This window comes from Piliocolobus tephrosceles, chromosome 17, assembly GCF_002776525.5.
Source record: "Piliocolobus tephrosceles isolate RC106 chromosome 17, ASM277652v3, whole genome shotgun sequence".
Lineage (NCBI taxonomy): Eukaryota > Metazoa > Chordata > Mammalia > Primates > Cercopithecidae > Piliocolobus > Piliocolobus tephrosceles.
Genome location: NC_045450.1, coordinates 53,058,624 through 53,077,458, shown reverse-complemented (window position 1 = coordinate 53,077,458; position 18,835 = coordinate 53,058,624). Strand labels below are relative to the sequence as shown.

General features: G+C 53.4%; 2 protein-coding genes across 4 annotated transcripts in view; one reads left to right on the top strand and one right to left on the bottom strand.

Annotated features, from left to right (window-relative positions):
• Positions 1-8,087: 8,087 nt before the first annotated feature.
• On the top strand, positions 8,088-15,016 carry ESRP2 (epithelial splicing regulatory protein 2). 2 transcript variants are annotated; one of them, XM_023210244.2, is made up of 15 exons: positions 8,088-8,317; positions 8,402-8,530; positions 10,060-10,173; positions 10,285-10,399; positions 10,729-10,827; positions 11,337-11,391; positions 11,466-11,576; positions 11,650-11,782; positions 11,864-11,906; positions 12,059-12,360; positions 12,468-12,680; positions 12,786-12,984; positions 13,137-13,323; positions 13,594-13,759; positions 13,833-15,016. In XM_023210244.2, exons 1-15 carry the CDS (start codon positions 8,126-8,128, stop codon positions 13,920-13,922), a joined length of 2,148 nt encoding a protein of 715 aa, XP_023066012.1. In that variant the 5' UTR covers positions 8,088-8,125; the 3' UTR covers positions 13,923-15,016. The 2 variants fall into 2 exon arrangements, with proteins under 2 accessions (XP_023066012.1, XP_026312276.1); XM_026456491.1 differs by having other exon boundaries at positions 11,436-11,576.
• Positions 14,886-18,835, bottom strand: part of NFATC3 (nuclear factor of activated T cells 3) — a 151,381-nt gene continuing 147,431 nt past the window's right edge. For both annotated transcript variants that reach the window (XM_023210238.1, XM_023210237.1), the window contains one exon: positions 14,886-17,835. Coding sequence is in view for 1 of the 2 variants with exons in the window: in XM_023210237.1 (XP_023066005.1) it covers positions 17,714-17,835 (122 nt within the window). In the remaining variant the exon portion in view is untranslated. The remainder of the gene's footprint in view (positions 17,836-18,835) is intronic.

The window sequence follows — 18,835 nt, the reverse complement described above, 5'->3', positions numbered from 1 at the left end:
GTGCCACTGTGCCCAGCCCCACCCTCTCTTAAGGTCCAGCCATCTCCCCCTAAGGCCCTGGCTCAGGACTCCCAAAGCCCCCTCCTCCCCCACCTTCACCCGTGACCCGACAGAAGATCGGTGAAGACCCATCTGGTGAAATCCCAGAGACTCTTCTGCAGGCCTAGGGACAGGCAGGAGTCCAGTCAAAGGTTAAGTGGAGGAAGGGAAAGATCAAGAGGTGCTGGGCCATCTTGGACTGTGGCCACAGTCTAAATGTCTTTCCAGCCCAGCAGCATCCAGGGGCCCATGACATGGGCCCCTGGAAGCGTAGCCCTGTCCTCAAGAGGGATTCCCTGGTGCTTCACCCCCACGGGCCCTGCATGTGTTAGGAACCACAGCCATTAGGGGCAGGATGGCAAGGCCCAGTCAGCAATGACCCATGCTGGCACTGTGGAGAAGAGTCAGAAGGTGAGGTCCTCCCTTTTCACAATGACTCTGCCATCCACCTGATCCCCCAGGCTGCAGACTGGGCATCATCCTGAGCTCTGGATGCCTCCATGCTTCTTAGAACCACAACTCAGGTGGTCATAAGGGCTAGCCAGCTCTACCCTTCCCAAACCACACTACCCTATTCCCACAACAGCCTCATCACTGATGTCCCAATGCACGCCCTCGTTCCTGTGGGTCGTTCTCCACATGCCAGGCTGACACTATTTTTTTTTTTAGAGACAGAGTCTTGCTCTGTCACCTAGGCTGGAGTGCAGTGGCGCGATCCCAGCTCACTGCAACCTCTGCCTCCCGGATTCAAGCGATTCTCCTGCCTCAGCCTCCAGAGTAGCTGGGATTACAGGCACCCGCCACCACGCCCAGCTAATTTTTGTATTTTTTAGTAGAGACAGGGTTTCGCCATGTTGGCCAGGCTGGTCTTGAACTCCTGAACTCAGGTGATCCGCCCACCTAGGTCTCCCAAAGTGCTGGGATTACAGATGTGAGCCACCACGCCCGGCCCTGATTTTTTAAAAAAATCTTGCCCAAATTACTATCTCAAATTGTATGGTTTGCCCTACAAACCATAAATTCTCATTGGATGGGTTTTATTTAATCCTATATATCGGGACTTACTTTGCAATCTGACTCTGGCATAACATTAGGTGACAAGAAAGTCAAAATATTCCAAAACAATGTTTCTTTGCCATACTTTGAAATGGCCCTGCACAACTGTCCTTTGTGGAGGAAAATTTGCATCCGTAAAGAATCTCTATTGGCCTGGCATGGTGACTCATGCCTGTAATCCCAGCATTTTGGGAGGCGGAGGCAGGCGGATCACGAGGTCAGGAGATTGAAACTATCCTGGCTAACACGGTGAAACCCCATCTCTACTAAAAATACAAAAAATTAGCCGGGCGTGGTGGCGGGCACCTGTAGTCCCAGCTACTTGGGAGACTGAGGCAGGAGAATGGCGTGAACCTGGGGGGCGGAGCTTGCAGTGAGGCGAGATGGCGCCACTGTAGGGGAGGAGACTACCCCTCATATCATCTTATGCCCAATTTCTGCCTCCAAAGAAAGAAGAAGTAAAAACTAAAAGGCAGAAATGAAATCCACAAGCAGACAGCCTGGCGCCGCACCCCGGGCCTGGTGGTTAAAGATCGACCCCTGACCTAATTGGTTCTCTTATCTATAGATTACAGACATTGTATAGGAATGCACTGTGAAAATCCCTATCTTGTTTTGTTCCGATCTAATTACCGGTGCATGCAGCCCCCAGTCACTTACCCCGTGCTTGCTCAATCAATCACGACCCTCTCACGTGCACCCCCTTAGAATTGTGAGCCCTTAAAAGGGACAGGAATTGCTCACTCGGGGAACTTGGCTCTTGAGACAGAAGTCTTGCCGACGCCCCCGGCTGAATAAACCCCTTCCTTCTTTAACTGGGTGTCTGAGGAGTTTTGTTTGCCGCTCATCCTGCTACAGCTGCACTCCAGCCTGGGCAACAGAGCGAGACTCTGTCTCAAAAAAAAAAAAAAAATTATATTAACATAGCTAGTTCTTTTTCTTCCAGGCCCTCCCAATCCTGAAAAGATTAAGAGTCTAGCAACTTCTAAAGGTCTGATCACCTGAGGTCAGGAGTTTGAAACTAGCCTGGCAGCCAACATGGCAAAACCCATCTCTACAAAAATAGAAAAATTAGCTGGCCGTGGTGGCGGGCACCTGTAGTCCCAGCTACTCAGGAGGCTGAGGCAGGAGAATCACTTGAACCTGGGAGGCGAAGGTTGCAATGAGCCAAGATCACATCACTGCACTCCAGCCTGGAAGACAGAGCAAGACTCCATCTAAAAAAAAAAAAGTGTCCAAATATTTTACAGAGTTTGACTCTTTTCAACAGAATAAATCCAGAGACTGAGGAGCCAGTCCAGTCGTGGTATCTTCCTTGGGTGAGCACACAGCCAACACCCTTCACCCTTCCTGCTACTGGGCCCTTTGCACTCCCTCTCGCTGTCCTAAGCTCCAAGCTTCTGTACCAGAACTAGGTGGATCCTGGGCTTGAGGCAACCAAACTAAGACCAAGGCTTCCAGGCTCATTTGGTGGCCAAAGCTGAGTTCATTTAGAGGCTGGTGGAATCTCCCTAAAGCTTATGGCTCAGCAGGTCCCCATTCCTCTGCAGTCAGTCTCCCTGCAGCCAGGAGAGGCCTAACACTGATCCAGCCACAACAGAACCCTGGAGGCAAAGAGCCCAGAACAGAGATCATGCCACTGCACTCCAGCCTGGGCGACAGAGGGAAACTCCGTTTCAATAAAATAAAATAATATAAAATAAAAGGCTGGGCACGGTGACTCACACCTGTAATCCTAGCACTTTGGGAGGCTGAGGCGGGCAGATTGCCTGAGTTCAGAAGTTCAAGACCAGCCTGTGCAACATAGCGAAACCCTGTCTCTACTAAAAATACAAAAAATTAGCCAGGCGTGGTGGTGCACACCTGTAATCTCAGCTACTCAGGAGGCTGAGGCAGGAGAATTGCTTGAACCTGGGAGGCGGAGGTTACAGTGAGCCGAGATTGTGCCACTGCACTCCAGCCTGGGTGACAGAATGAGACTCTGTCTCAAAAATAAATAAAAATAAAATAAGCCGGACGTGGTGGCTCACTCCTGTAATCCTAGCACTTTGGGAGGCCGAGGAGGGCTGATCACGAGGTCAGGAGTTTGAGACCAGCCTGACCAACATGGTGAAACCCTATCTCTACTAGAAATAAAAAAATTAGCCAGGCGTGGTGGTGCGCGCCTGTAATCCCGCTACTCAGAAGGCTGAGGCAGGAGAATCGCTTGAACCCGGGAGGCGGAGGTTGCAGTGAGCCAAGATCCTGCCACTGCACTCCAGCCTGGGCGACAGAGCAAGACTCTCTCTCAAAAAAAATAAATAAAATAAAACAAAATAAAATAGGCCAGGCGCAGTGACTCACGCCTATAATCCCAGCACTTTGGGAGGTGAAGGCGGGCAGATCACCTGAGGTCAGGAGTTTGAAATCAGCCTGGCTAACATGGTGAAACCCCGTCTCTACTAAAAATACAAAAATTAGCCGGGCGTGGTGGTGGGCGCTTGTAATCCCAGCTACTCAGGAGACTGAGGTAGGAGAATGGCCTGAACCCAGGAGGCAGAAGTTGCAGTGAGCGGAGATCGCGCCATTGCACTCCAGCCTGGGAGACAAGAGCAAAACTCCGTCTCAAAATAAAATAAAAATAAAAATAAAGCCAGAGGGTATTGGCCTGATGGGGGCATCGAGGGGACCCCTTTGTCACCACTGTCCTAGTGCTTTGCTCAACCTCGAGCGCACGCCCCTCCCCCTCCGCTTCTAGCAACGGAGTCAGCGCGCCCTCTGGTGTGCTCTGCAGCCACTCTGCACAGGTGCGGGGATCCCAACCCAGCAGGTGGGGCCCAACGCGCTGCCTAGTAGGGTGGCCCGGGAGATAAGGAGGGTCGCTGAGAGAGGGGACGGGTCTGGGCAGGCAAGAGTGGATCTCCGCGGTGTTCCCCAGCGTCAAATCCTCTTGCACTGCGAGATCTTTCCTGGCCGGGAAGGGAAGGAGGGAGGGTGTTTTCGCACCGCTCCTAGACGCCCTGGAGGTTCCACGAGACCCGCGGCACTTCCCGCCTTACACCCGGTATCTGCCCGGGCTTTCATGTACCCGCAGCCACAGCGCCGGCTGCCTTGAGGGGTCCAACTCAGGCAGGCCTGAGAGCCAAGGTGAGGGTAAAATTTTGCGAGTATGAGGCCCACGGAACCCAGTCCTTTCTTCCAAATATCTGGCACGCGGTTTTGAGAAAGACCCTCGGGCGGCCTGGGCCATTGGGGCCTTGCCTACCTCTCTGCCGTACCAATCTCCTATTCATTAATTCATGAACCCCAGGGGAGCGAGGAGTGGGGTGGGGGTGGGAGACAATTTTCAGAGAAGTACAGAAATCTCAAACCACAGAGGGGACCCCTGCTGTGGAAGGTAGAAAATCTGGAGGAAGGCCGGGAGCAGTGGCTCGCGCCTGTAATTCCAACACTTTGGGAGGCTGAGGCGGACGGATCACGAGGTCAGGAGTTCCAGACCAGCCTGGTCAATATGGGGAAATCCCATCTTTATTAAAAATATAAAAATTAACTGAGCATGGTGGCGTGCGCCTGTAGTCCCAGCTACTCGGGAGGCTGAGGCAGAAGAATAGCGTCAACCTGGGAGGTGGAGGTTGCAGTGAGCCGGGATCGTGCCATTGCACTCCAACCTGGGGCATGAAGCAGACTCTAAAAAAAAAAAAAAAAAAAAAAAAAATGGAGGAAGAACTGGGGTTAACTAGACAAGGGGCAGGACTGGAGGGGAGGAAAGGACACAGATGAGATCCTACTGCAAAGGCCTGTGTCTTACCATTGCTGAAATACCTTATGGCAGAAGCAGGTAGCCTTAGACAACAGTTCATTCATTCAGTGACAGGCAATGGGGGTAAGCTTCTATCTTCGAGGATGGGATGATGGAGCAGGGAGACAATAAACGGTTAATAAACGTGTTATAAGTTGGTTAAGTTGGGGGGGTCGGGGGGCAGAAAGAAGCAATGAGGGAGTGTGGGTTGTTTAGTAATAATGGGGTGATCTGGGAGGACTCATCTGAAGATGAGTAAGGGATCTCAGCAAAGCAGGACCCCACTCTCCGGCCCGGTATTTAAACGAATTTGGTTTTTAAAGAAGAATCCAAGGGTTGGAGCTGGGCCTGCGGTTGCTCACGCCTGTAATTCTAGCCCTTCGGGAAGCCGAGGTGGGCAGAGTTCGAGACCAGCCTGGTCAACATGGCGAGACTCCGTCTATACAAAAAATACAAAAATTAGCCGGGCGTGGTGGCGGCGCCCTTCTGTGGTCCCGGCGCACGCCTGTGGTCCCAGCTACTTGGAAGGCTGAGGTGGGCGGATCGCTTGGGCCCCGGGGATGTTGAGGCTGCTGTGATCAGAGATTGCGCTGTTGCACTCCAACCTGGGCGACAGAGTGAGACCCTGTCTCAAAAATAAATAAATAAATAAACAAACAAATAAATAAATAAAATAAGTAGAATATGCCGGGCGCGGTGGCTCATGCCTGTAATCCCAGCACTTTGGGAGGCCGAGGTGTGTGGATCACTTGAGGTCAGGAGTTCGAGACCATCCAGCCTGATCAACGTGGTGAAATCCAGTCTCTACTAAAAAAACACAGGCGTGGTGGTGTACGCCTGTAATCCCAGCTACTTGGGAGGCTGAGGCAGGAGGATCACTTGAACCCGGGAAGTGGAGGTTGCAGTAAGCCGAGATCGCGCCACTGCACTCCTGTCTGGGCAACAAGAGCAAAACTCCGTCTTAAAGAAAAGAATAATAAAAATTTAAAAAATAAAAAATAAAAAGAATCCAAGTGACAGGAGTTGTCTTGCTATGGGGCCGGCCGGATGGGCGCCCGGGGTAGTTTAGGGGAGCCGCACTGCGCTACCAGCCCGTGCCTCAGGTTCACGACCCAGCGGCGACTTGGGCAAGCATAAGCGTCATCCGTGGGAAAGCGCTCAGGACGGCCAGAAACGCCACAACGGAGCGGTCACCTCGCGAAGGAGGCTTCCGTGAAGAGTGGGTGTGGAGACCCACGCTGAAGAGGAAAAAGGGCCTAGAGGCTGCACAAATGAGGTCGCCAGGAGGGACGAAATGGAGACCGAGTAGCGTCCGGACCCCTGGGCGGGGAAGCTGTGACCCTGTGCTGTAGGAGTGGAACCCAGACAGGAGCCGTGGACGAAACGACAGGCTTCTGTGGGGCCTTAGGACTGCGGCGGTTAGGGACACAGGTTTATGGGAATTGGCTGGAAGGGCGTGGCCACAGGAAGGGCCTCCTCCGCCAGGCGCAGGCGCGCTACGGGGCGGGAGGGGGAGGAGTCTTACTCGCGGGTTCGCCCCGCCCCGCGAACAAATATTTGACATTCCAGGCTTATCGGGAGGCGGGGCCCGAGGAGCAACGTTCTCCCTTCCCCCCGCGCCTGATTTGCTTACCGTTTCCGGGGGAGGAGACACATGGGCCAGTGCCCGGGTGGGCGGTCCGGAGATGGGCAGCCGCGCACCGAGGCCCGCCTCCACCTGTAAGGAAAGTAAAGTGCTAGTGGCTCGAACCCACCGGGCGAAGAATGCACTTTCCTTTCTCTCTCTGTCGCCGTGTCCGGGCGGGAGTCATTTCCGTCCCGGGCGCTTGTTTCTTTAGCTGCCAAGTGGAGCTACGCTGAGCTCTCTCGCCCCGGGCCTCGCCCCTTCCCCGGGCATGAGCTCTGGGGATGCGCCCGGGTGTCCCGCTCTCTCCATTGTCCAGGGGCCGGGACGCAGCTCCCTCCTTGTCGGAAAGCGCATGGTGCGGCTCTAGTCTCAGTCTCGAGTCGGGCTAGGCAACCGCGTGACTCAGTTCCCGCCAGGCTGGAGCCCCCTCCTTCCTGCTGGATTATTCAGTTTCTCAGTCACTTATTCAGTTTCTCAGTCACCTCCCTGGGAGAGTTTGGGAAAGTAAGGAACGGCCGGGAAACGCGCCATAAAGGAGCCTCACCAAGCTCCACTGGGCGAAGGGGGCACTGGGATCCCCCAGCGCGGGACTGTCAACTGGGTTGTAGGTGCGGGATGGAAAAGGGAGCATCTGCAGCCCGCACGCGCGCGCACACGCTCAACTCTAGCTCCGCCATCCGCCAGAGCGCTTGCAATCTCCGGGCAGTTTCTCCATCGTCGAGAAAGGGACGAAAGCAGGCAGGCCCCTACACGTGGGGGTTCGGAGGCTCCAGGCCCCTTCTACCCCTCTCAGCCTTGTCTAGGGTGCAGCTCTCTGGGGTTGGGGGGGTTCCTTTCCCCAGCATTGAGGCCTGCTCACTTCCAACCCACAACGACCGCGCTCTGGCACTTCTCAGTGCCAGGCTACCGCTCGGCCCTAGCGTCTGCGTGGACAAGCCCTTCCCTGTGATCCCTGGAGACCACCCCACAGCTCTAACCCTGATGTTCCCGCCGCCCTCCCCTTTCCCAGCTGACTTCTGGTGATTTCCCCCACAGGGTGATACCCGGCAACTCTCACCGCCCCCTTGACCCTTTGACTTCCATCAACCCCAGACCTGCCGTGGTGACCCCCACAGCCCCTAGACTGCCTCCTGGCGCCTTCCATAGGTCCTGTGTGACCCTCTCGGAGTAGAGAAGGCCTCTTGCATGGTCCTTTGTAGAGGCCTGACGGCCCCTGGGGAAGAATAGGGGAGAGCGAAGAACGGGTTAGCCCCAAGAATCAGGCAGGACCAGCCCTAGAAGTAGGAATCCGGATCCTGAGCGTGCACCCAGACCGGGATTATGAGTTCTTGCGTCCTGGGCTGGGTTGTGGCGGCCCTCCCCCAAGGTTCCCGGGGCCGCCCCGGTCACGTGGCCGGCGGGCAGGCAGGTAACTAGCCTGGAGAGGGCGTGGGCCGGTAGCTGCCCCGCCCCGCGGGGCGCCACGGGCGGGTCTCGGCAGCGCCCACTGAGCCAGCCGGGCCGCAGGTGCCGCCCCCGACACACGGTGTCCCGCCCAAGCTGATTCGCGTCTGCCGTCGGTCGGTGCCTGCGTGCGCCTCGTCGGTCCGCGTGTGTCTGGCCGAGCGCCCCCTTCCTCTGCGGCCATGACTCCGCCGCCGCCCCCGCCCCCAGGCCCTGACCCCGGGGCCGACCCCGCTGCAGACCCCTGCCCCTGTCCCGGATCACTGGTCGTCCTGTTCGGGGCTACGGCGGGTGCGCTGGGAAGGGACCTGGGCTCGGACGAGACCGACTTAATCCTCCTAGTCTGGCAAGTGGTTGAGCCGCGGAGCCGCCAGGTAGGGTGGAAAGGAGGCGGTGAGGTCCCCAGGGAGCTTCCGGGGTCGAGGGGCGCGGCTGATCGGTTCCCCCGCCGCTCACAGGTGGGGACGCTGCACAAATCTCTGGTTCGCGCCGAGGTGGCCGCACTGAGTACGCAATGCCGCGAGGCTAGCGGCCTGAGCGCCGACAGCCTGGCGCGGGCAGAGCCGCTGGACAAGGTGCTGCAGCAGGTGAGCGCCGGGGTAGGTGGCGGCACGGCCTGGCCGTGAGGACATTTCTGGGCGGGAGAGGCTGCCGGAGGCTAGGCCTGGCGTGCGGCAACCAACCGGCCCGGGCGGCAGGACGGGATCTGGTTTGAAACTTTGAGCGACTCTCGCGTGTGCGTGTCCCTTTCATCCGCGCGTGCCGGCCATTCCCCTGGGCGCCTTACTTTTCAACCATTGCAGGAACCTACTCCTACCGAAGGGATCAGGACGCAGGCTTTGGGATCCATCCCCAGTTCCCGCCCGGGGAGCGAGGCCGAGACGCCTTTGGGAGACCTGCTGGGTCAGGTCTCTCCGAGCCGCAGTCGGAAGCGAAAGGGGTCGAGGGGCCCATATAGGTCACCGGTCCTTGCCGCCCGCGTCTTCGGCCCGCTTGGGAGCCGCTGGAGTGGAGGCGTAGGGCGGTGTCGGCCCTAGAGGTAGACGCCGCCAGGTGTAAACTGCTCGTCTAGGCCTGTCCCGGCCGGCTGGCCAGGCGTGGGCGCTGTCCCGGCCTGGCCTGGCCTGGGGGACTATCTGCCTGCTGAGTGCAAAGGCCTGGGGTGCTTCCTGCCCTAGCTGAAGTGGGAGGTGGTTTCCATTGCTGTTTTCTTTTCCTTATCTTCACTACGTCGCTCACTCTGTGTCTGACTCTTGAGTGTAATTAGTCTAAGTCCTTTATACGCACACATTCTTTCATCTTCCAACAACTCTGTGGTTCCTGATGAGGAGGCACCACGATGATGATTCTTGTCTGTTCCAGAAGGGCTCTGGGCCCTTCACTTGGGGAGTTTGCAGGAGGAGAGCTGGGTTGCCTTGCTCTGTCAGCCTCAGGTTGTAAAGTGTCACAGAATTGGCAGGGAGGGTCCGTGGGTCAGTGATTAGTGCTTATACTTCTCCAGCCAGGATGGAGGCTGGGGGAGGGCTGGGCAGCCTCAGGAGTGCCACCCCCTCTATGAGCAAACAGCTCAGTGCCAGCCGGTCGATAGGGTGTGGGTCAAAGCTCATGCTGCCCCTGATGTCCAAGTGTGGAGCTCTGTCCTTGGAGTTTCTCTGCCCCTCGGTTGGTCAGACCTGGAGGCGGGGCTGCCATTGACCATGAGCCTTCTGGGCCTCAGGCAGGACTGGGCCTCCCCCACCTGTCTGAGGGTGGTGCCTGGTCAGAGACAGGTTTAACCTGCTTTGCTCCGCCTCTTCCCACCTGCTTGTCCCACTCCAGGTGTTTGCTCTGGCCCCACTCCAAACTCCTGGAGTGTGTGTGTTGAGGGCTTGGGTTATGTGTGATTGCCCTCATTTGGCCTGGAGAAGGTGACAGTGGACTGGAACAAGGTTGGGGGGTGAGGGGAAGGGACATAGGGCTAGATTCAACAGGTGTGGCCTCTTCTTCCCAGGCAGGATAGGGTTGAACATCTGGCTGAACCAGCTTTGCAGCCTGCCTCCTTCCTCCTCCTACCCTCACTTCCTGCCTGCCCAGCTGTGAATCTGTGTGTTTCTCTCTCCCCATTCCCTTTCCCCAGTTCTCACAGCTGGTGAATGGGGATGTGGCTCTCCTGGGCGGGGGCCCCTACATGCTCTGCACTGATGGGCAGCAGCTATTACGACAGGTCCTGCACCCTGAGGCCTCCAGGAAGGTATGCCCCTGAAGGAAAACCGGGCTGGGGGGCAGGGTCAGTAAGGGTCCCAGGACCCCTGTTGTCCTGAGGGTGGGCAGGGCACTCATCCCCAATCCTATGTGCCCCCAGAACCTGGTGCTCCCCGACACATTCTTCTCCTTCTATGACCTCCGAAGAGAGTTCCATATGCAGCATCCAAGTACCTGCCCTGCCAGGGACCTCACTGTGGCCACCATGGCACAGGGTATCTGTGACCCAGAAGGGTTAGGGTGGACAAGCCACTGTGGGAACATGTGTCTGAGTATGCGCATGCTGGTGGGTGGGTAATATGGACACATGCAAGTCTGCATTATCTGCTAAGTCCCTGAGTGTACCTGTGTCTTTGTGTCTGTGCTAGGATGTTTGGAATGTATGTGTCTGTGTCTGGACTGGGGATCTGTAAGTGCACACATGAACTGGGCCAAAACAGATGTATATGCTGGTCTCCAGCATGTGTCTATGGAGGGGAGTTGGGCCCAGGGGTAAACAGGATTCGTGCTTATGCTGTCTTCACTGTCACTTCTCTGCCCATAGATTTAGGACTGGAGACAGATGCCACAGAGGATGACTTTGGGGTCTGGGAAGTGAAGACAATGGTAGCTGTTATCCTCCATCTACTCAAAGAGTCCAGCAGTAAGGTTTCCCTCACTGCCTGTCACCTGTTCTCAGGGATGACGAATGCCTGCCTATTACTCCTCCCCATTGTGACCTTCTCTAAGAGACCACAGGGGAAGCCTCTTTGTCACTTTTTCTTTTTCTTTGAGACAGAGCCTCGCTCTGTAGCCTAGGCTAGAGTGCAGTGGTGCAAACTCAGCTCACTGCAACCTCCACTTTCCGGGTTCAAGCTATTCTCCTGCCTCAGCCTCAAGTAGCTGGGATTACAGGCGCTTGCCATCATGCCTGGCTAATTTTTGTATTTTTAGTCAAGACCAGGTTTCACCATGTTGGCCAGGCTGGTCTCGAATTCCTGATGGCAAATGATCCACCCACCTTGACCTCCCAAAGTGCTGGGATTATAGGCCTGAGCCACTGCGCTCAGCCTGTCATTTCTTCATCTCCCTCAACTGTCCTCCTTTTGCAGAACTTGGTGGGGAGACCCCTCTCCAGCACACCCTGCTGACCCCCACACCATCTTTTCTCAGGTCAATTGTTTTCGAAGCCTGAGGTGATAAAGCAGAAATATGAGACAGGGCCTTGGTGAGTGTGGGAGCAGGGGCTGGGGGGTGACAATAGCTGGATAGCTCTGACAGCACTGTGCCCTGCCCCTACAGCAGCAAGGCAGATGTGGTGGACAGTGAGACTGTGGTACGGGCTCGTGGGTTGCCCTGGCAGTCATCAGACCAGGACGTGGCTCGCTTCTTCAAAGGGCTCAACGTGGCCAGGTGGGTGTGGTGGGGTGGGTGGACCCAACTGGACAGGCCTACCCAGGAGGCACTAACAGCACTGGCTCCACAGGGGTGGTGTAGCACTCTGCCTCAACGCCCAGGGCCGCAGAAATGGTGAGGCCCTCATCCGCTTTGTGGACAGCGAGCAGCGGGACCTAGCGCTGCAGAGACACAAGCATCACATGGGCGTCCGCTATATTGAGGTGGGGCTTTGGGCTGGGAGTGGAGCAGGGCCAATCTGAGCCAGGCCTGAGACCCACAGGCTGCTCTCTCTGTATCCACAGGTATATAAGGCGACAGGGGAGGAGTTTGTAAAGATCGCAGGGGGTGAGTATACCCCAAACAGGGCCTGGCTCCCCTGGTCCTTGATCCATATCTCACTTCCCCACCACCCCCTTGCCTGCCTGCTCACCTGCATGGGTGAGTGTCTGAAGGGGCACGAGTGAAGTCAGCAGGTGACTCCCATGTCCCCCACACAGGCACATCACTAGAGGTGGCTCGTTTCTTGTCACGAGAAGACCAAGTGATCCTGCGGCTGCGGGGACTGCCCTTCTCAGCTGGGCCAATGGACGTGCTAGGCTTCCTGGGGCCTGAGTGCCCAGTGACTGGGGGTGCCGAGGGGCTGCTCTTTGTGCGCCACCCTGACGGCCGGCCGACTGGTGATGCCTTCGCCCTCTTTGCTTGTGAGGAGCTGGCACAGGCTGCACTGCGCAGGCACAAGGGCATGCTGGGTAAGCGATACATCGAACTCTTCCGGAGCACTGCAGCCGAGGTGCAGCAGGTGAGCGCCCAGGGCTTCCCACCCCTAGAAGTACTGTTACTCCAGGGTGGTCCTCTGTGCCCCCACCCTACTTGGCATGACCAGCCTGTTGCTGCCTTCCTTACTAGGTCTTGAACCGCTATGCATCTGGCCCACTCCTTCCCACACTGACTGCCCCACTGCTGCCCATCCCCTTCCCACTGGCACCTGGGACTGGGAGGGACTGTGTACGCCTCCGAGGCCTGCCCTACACAGCCACCATTGAAGACATCCTGAGCTTTCTGGGGGAGGCAGCAGCTGACATCCGGCCCCATGGTGTGCACATGGTGCTCAATCAGCAGGTGACGCCACTGCTTGGTAGGGGGAACACATCAATAGGAAGGGGTGTGTGTTAGGGGTAAGGCACTCTTACACATGACAAACTGCTCACAAGATGGTGTGCACAGGGCCGGCCATCGGGCGATGCCTTCATCCAGATGACATCAGCAGAGCGAGCCCTAGCTGCTGCTCAGCGTTGCCATAAGAAGGTGATGAAGGAACGCTACGTGGAGGTGGTCCCCTGTTCCACAGAGGAGATGAGCCGTGTGCTGATGGGGGGCACCTTGGGCCGCAGTGGCATGTCCCCTCCGCCCTGCAAGCTGCCCTGTGAGTGCCCTAGGGGCTGGGGAAGAAGGCGGCCTGTGGGAGTCAGGCTGTTGAAGCCCCTACTACTTTATATAGTGGGAACTCCTTTCTGGCTGCCCCACCCAGGGCAGTGCTAGGCTCCGTGCACATGCACTTTCTACTTCTGTCTCTAGGCCTCTCACCACCTACCTACGCCACCTTCCAAGCCACCCCAACCCTCATTCCCACGGAGACGGCAGCTCTATACCCCTCTTCAGCACTGCTCCCAGCTGCCAGGGTACCTGCTGCCCCTACCCCTGTTGCCTACTATCCAGGGCCAGCCACTCAACTCTACCTGAACTACACAGCCTACTACCCAAGGTACCCTGCAGCTAAGAGAACACCACAGTCCCGCTCCCTGTCCCAATCTGGGGAAGGGTCACGATCCCCTTTCTGGACCAGATGACAAGGGAGTAAGGTGGGAGCTGGCTAACACCATCTACAAAACAGATGGAAGATGACTGTAGAAGCTGGGGCTTCAGGGAGGAGGAACTGAACTAATCACAAGGCACGAGCAAGGGAGGAGGGAAACAGGTCTCGGTCTAGGCCACATGTGGCATGCATGACTAAACCTTGTCTCTCCCATCCTAGCCCCCCAGTCTCCCCCACCACTGTGGGCTACCTCACCACACCCACTGCTGCCCTGGCCTCTGCTCCCACCTCAGTGTTGTCCCAGCCAGGAGCTTTGGTCCGCATGCAGGGTGTCCCATACACAGCTGGTATGAAGGATCTGCTTAGCGTCTTTCAGGCCTACCAGGTGAGATTGTGTGGCTGGAGGGCCTGGCGGGTCTGGCTGAGCTCTTTGCCCTAAATCTGCATCCCTTCTGTAGCTACCCGCTGATGACTACACCAGTCTGATGCCTGTTGGCGACCCACCTCGCACTGTGTTACAAGCCCCCAAGGAATGGGTGTGTTTGTAGGAGAGAAAGCCAGGAGGTAAGAGCCAGCTGATATCCTCAGTGAACATGTCTCTCCTGCATCCAGAAGACCAGCACCCTCAACCTGGTAGCTTCTTTCTGGCTTGTCAAAGCTCTCAGAAGGTACCTAGAGGAGCCCAAGCCCCAGCTCCACCCTCCACTTATTCTTCTGCCTGTTTCCCCCAAAGACAATGGCTGAACCCTGCATGCAGGGCTGGGGGAGGAATGAGGCTAACCGGCTCCTGATGGCCTGAGCCAGGCATCTTGACTGGCACCTGGAGAGCCCTTTAGTATGTCCTGGCTGTGGCTCATGCCGACAGATACAGCGGGGCTGATAGGTCCATGGCAGGCTTGCTTTCTTTTTTAAAATGGAAGCTCTGGTACCTTCAGTGTATGACTCCTGGGAGAATCAAGGGTCCATCTGAGCCTCTGAGTAAAGATCCCAATGTTCTACCTCCCCCTGTCCCTCTGGTGGGGGATAAGGAGGCAGAGAGAGCCAGCCCTACCCTCAGAATATCTGGACCTCAGAGACCATGTTGTGCCAGGGATGGTCCCACCTAAAGATGCTAGCCCCTCTCCAGGTGGGCATAAGGAGTAACAGATGGCAAAACCACAAACTATTTTGATGGACTGTGCTGCAGTATCACCAGAAGACATTAGGGGGCAGGAGGCCCCCACACAAAAACTCAGGCTTGACTTTTAAAGGGGACTTTGCCAACTTTTCTTGTATGCCTTCCGAAAGCCAGTTGCCCTGAACCCAGCAGACACCGTGGAATGTCCTTTGCACGCATTAAATGGTACAGAACTGAAGCCTCAGAAGCAATTTGGAACTCGATTTTCTCTTCCTTAAATGAAAAGTTATTAACCAAATGGACTTTTTAAAAGCCACAGGACCCTTAACTTTGCCCCAAAGTGAGGAGCTCCACACCAACCCCAGGCAGAGGAACACTCAGACAGATTAAGGAGACTGTTGACCTGTCATTGTTTATTATTTCAGCACTAAAACTGAGGAGCCTCAACTGCTGGCTCTTCCCTTTGTATTTGTGTAAGGAGCACTGCACTCCCATAAAAGGTTTTAAAATACAAAATGTACAAGAACACACAATTCCAAGTGCTGTAAACATAACTGAGAACCAGTTCCTTTACTAAACATCCATTTTATAAAATACAAGGTTTCAATTTGAGCCCATCTGAGCCTTAAAGATCCATTCTGAATACCAAAGACAAGGTTTCACAGCCAGGCCCAGAAGAGGTCTGGTGATAATGGCTGGCCCTAGGTGGGGATAGTTTATACCTGGGCAGCAGCACCACACATGAACCCGAAGACATGTTCCTTTTAAAGCTGTTTTCAGCCATGTTTCTCTGTGCATCTCCAGTAAGCAGAAGGCTACTCATTCCATTCCTCAACCCAAGAGCTAGCACAGTTAGAGTAGGAGGGGGTGCATACTAGCACGTGCCCAGTTGCTCAGTGCTGCTACTATAAATTGATTTGCATAGTCCAATGGATGTGTGCTTTAACACCACTATGTTGCACAAAAATTTAAGTCTTTATCTACAAAGCCAAAAAATATTGACTCTTAACACCAAAGCTTTTACAAAGCTGATATAAAAATGCTTACATAGTATACAAAGCTCTATTTTAAAATTTAATGTTTATTTTAAATAGGAAAGCATTTCTAGTGCTACAGGCATCAAGGTATTTAGAAGGCATCAAAATTTGGTGCATAGCAACTCTGGATCATAGAGGCTTTTAATTCTTGAGGGCAGCAAAGCAGCCCCCAAAGGGTATTGCAAGGGGAACTCTTGCAATAACCCCACGTGAGGCAGCTACACCAGGGGCAAAAGGGTAGAGGCAAGTCTGGCCATTTCTCTGGAATGTCAATCGAGAGGCCAACTTCTTGCCCCTCCAAAGGAAGCTGTGGGCTTCCAACCACAGGCCCAGAAGCAAATCTCACTATCCACATTCTGTGACACAACTTACTTTTCAAGAAAATTTGAAACCATCCAGCTCCAAGAGGGGCCACAGTGATCTGCTGAAGGACAGACCTTTTTCTCTAACTTTAAGGGAGAAATCTGAAATATATTTTTGTTTTTTTTTAAAGACCATACTTCCTCATCCTGAGTCAACAGCTCCAACCCTACTGACAACAGGTGGTGGGCAATAGGCCAGCTCCCTTTCCCAGGCCTGAACTGGCCTCAGTAGAGAGAGTCCTGGCATCAAGGGCCTGCAGTCTCCTGGAATAACAGCATCAGGCCTTTAACCAGCACACTGTCTCATATATAGGCACTCAAAAAATCTGCTTCCTGAATCAATGGAAGTATATTATTTCACTTGAAAGCATACTGCAAACTTCAGAGGCTCTGTAATAGGCCTAGGAACAGGTAAAAGATCCCATTAGGGAGAGGGGTAAGGGCAGGTTTTTTTTTTTTTTTAAGTACCCAACTTGGGTACCTCCTTTGGTAGACAGCAGGCTGCAGTTTCTGCTGGGCCCTGCCTTGGACACCAGTCTCACCAGCAGCAGCACCAGGGTGTCTTTGGTGTGGAGGGTCAGGTTATCACTTCTGGATGTGCTCAGAGCCTTCTGGGGAAAAGGCTGGTTTTTAGATCATACAGACAGGACAGGGTAGGTCAGAATCATTTTGGGCTATAAACAGAGTGACAGATAAGCCTTCCATGCTAGTGTGACTCTTAAAACCTTCCCATCTGGAGTCCTGTATTTTCTCTGCCCATGCTGATGTACAGCTCACCTGTGCTTTAGCTCTGCACACAGCCTGGCCTCTAGAGAAGAGTTAGAACTGTGAAGCTGCCTAAACCACCGTGAGACTGACTTCAAAGGTCACAGAACAACCAAAGGCAGATGCTCCTGTCAGGAAAAGGTTCTAGGACCAGATGACACAAATAGGAAGAGCACTGAACAGCTTACTAGTTTTTATCATGGCAAGAAATGAAAGTGACCAAGCTAAAACCCCACCATTCAGAGTCACCTTAAATGTAGCCATGTAACCCAGGGTCCTGAGGGAAAAAGCAATTTCAACATGGAGCCAGTGTGGAGAGATTGCAAGATTACCTAGAAAGTTACCAAAAGGCTATGCTGTGGAATGTCTTTTTATATTCCAACACTTCAATGATGGAATGGTCTCTTCTCATTTTATCTAACAACAGTTTAGTTTTATAAAGAGGTATGAGCTACATTTGGCTTTATTTCCTATAAATCTATGAAAATCTTTAGGACACATGCTGACTTTCTGAGGCATAGGTGTGGGCTTGGGATTTTTTTCTTGTTTTTCTTTTTCTTTTTTTTTTTTTCTTTTTTCTTTTTCTTTTTTTCTTTTCTTTTTTTTTTTTTTGTTTTGTTTTGTTTTGTTTTTTTGCTTCTGGAAGGTCTTATCAAAAGTTCCTATTTTAAAAATTATCATAAAAACTAAAGGGCCCTTCAAATGACCATAAAGCAGTACAAATCACCAATCCTCCCTAAGTAACCAGGTCACCTGCAAACGCAGCACCTCGGAAACAAGAGCCTGCTGCATTCACACTCAAAGCACCCATCACGTAAAAGTATCCTAGTTAAATATAAAAAGCAAAGCTCATTTCCCCAAAGCTCAAACAGCCTATGCTGCTCCTGTTCTTTTACAAAATCTACCCAAGGCCTGAGGTGGAGGAACGCTGCTTTCCCCACAATGGTGAGTCCCACTCCTGGTGCCAGACCTGAAGGCTGCAGAGTTGGAAACCCAAGGTCCAAGGAGAGAAACATGCTGAGAAGTTGGTGGTGGACACAAGGCTGCACTGAGCACTGTTAGAGTCCATCAGATCTTCCTAAATCCAGGGACTCAGGACTCGGGAGGGGAGCCTGCCTGCTCACCCCTGCTCCTTGGGAAACAGAAATCTGGGACATGTCTCTCCCAATTATCTCGTTCACTGAAAAACAAGAAAAGGGAGAGTGATTAGTGACCTCTGAGTGACTAGCCTTATGATGCGAAGCGCTGAGCTCTACCTCAGACATTTCCCTTCCCATGGCTTTCTGTAAAGATAAAGGCAGTATCTGAAGCCTACTCCTGAGCTAAGTGGCATTACAGATGGAAACATCACTCCACAAACTGCTCCGGACCTCTTTTTCTCTCCCTCTCATTCAGTTCATTTTGGGTTGGGAAGGGAGCTTACCCTCACTCTAAAGGTACTTTTAAGTAAGTATTCACCTTACTCTAACTTTTCTTTAATTCGTATCTCTTTGAGAAAGTTTTTATTTTCTACAATGCCACCTCCTATGTAAATGGAATGAAAATAAATGCTTTGGTCAGAATAAACCACTGTGATGTGGGGGTGATTTTGCTACTCTATCCTAATACCAGCACTCTTTATTATGTGGGGGCATTTCTGTTGTTTGTGATCTTTTCTGATTGGAGGCTCTAGCTTTTCTGTTAATTTCTCTGATGTTCCAAGCACCTCAGGGAGGTACAGTGCTCTGTGAGGTCCAGAGCAAAGAATTTCCATCTTATGGAACTAACATAGAAGGGAACATCCCAAATCTCCCAAATAAGAAACTTTAGTTCTCATATCATTTCATTCCTTGCCTTATCAACTAAAGTCTATGCTAATTCCACTCCTAGGCATATATACAAGAGAAGTGAAAACATATGTCCACAATAAAAACTTTCAAATGTTCACAACAGCATTATTAATAATAGCCAAAAAGTGGAAACAATCCAAATGTCTACCAAGTGATGAATGGATAAACGGTAAGTTGTCTCTATCCATAAAATGGAGTATCAGCCTTGAAATGTAATGAAGTTCTGATATATGCTTGAGCCTTGAAAACAGTCTGCTAAGTCAAAGAGGCCAGATACGAAAGGTCATATACGATTCCATTTATATGAAATGTCCAGAACAGGCCAATCCATAGAGACAGAAAACAGATTAC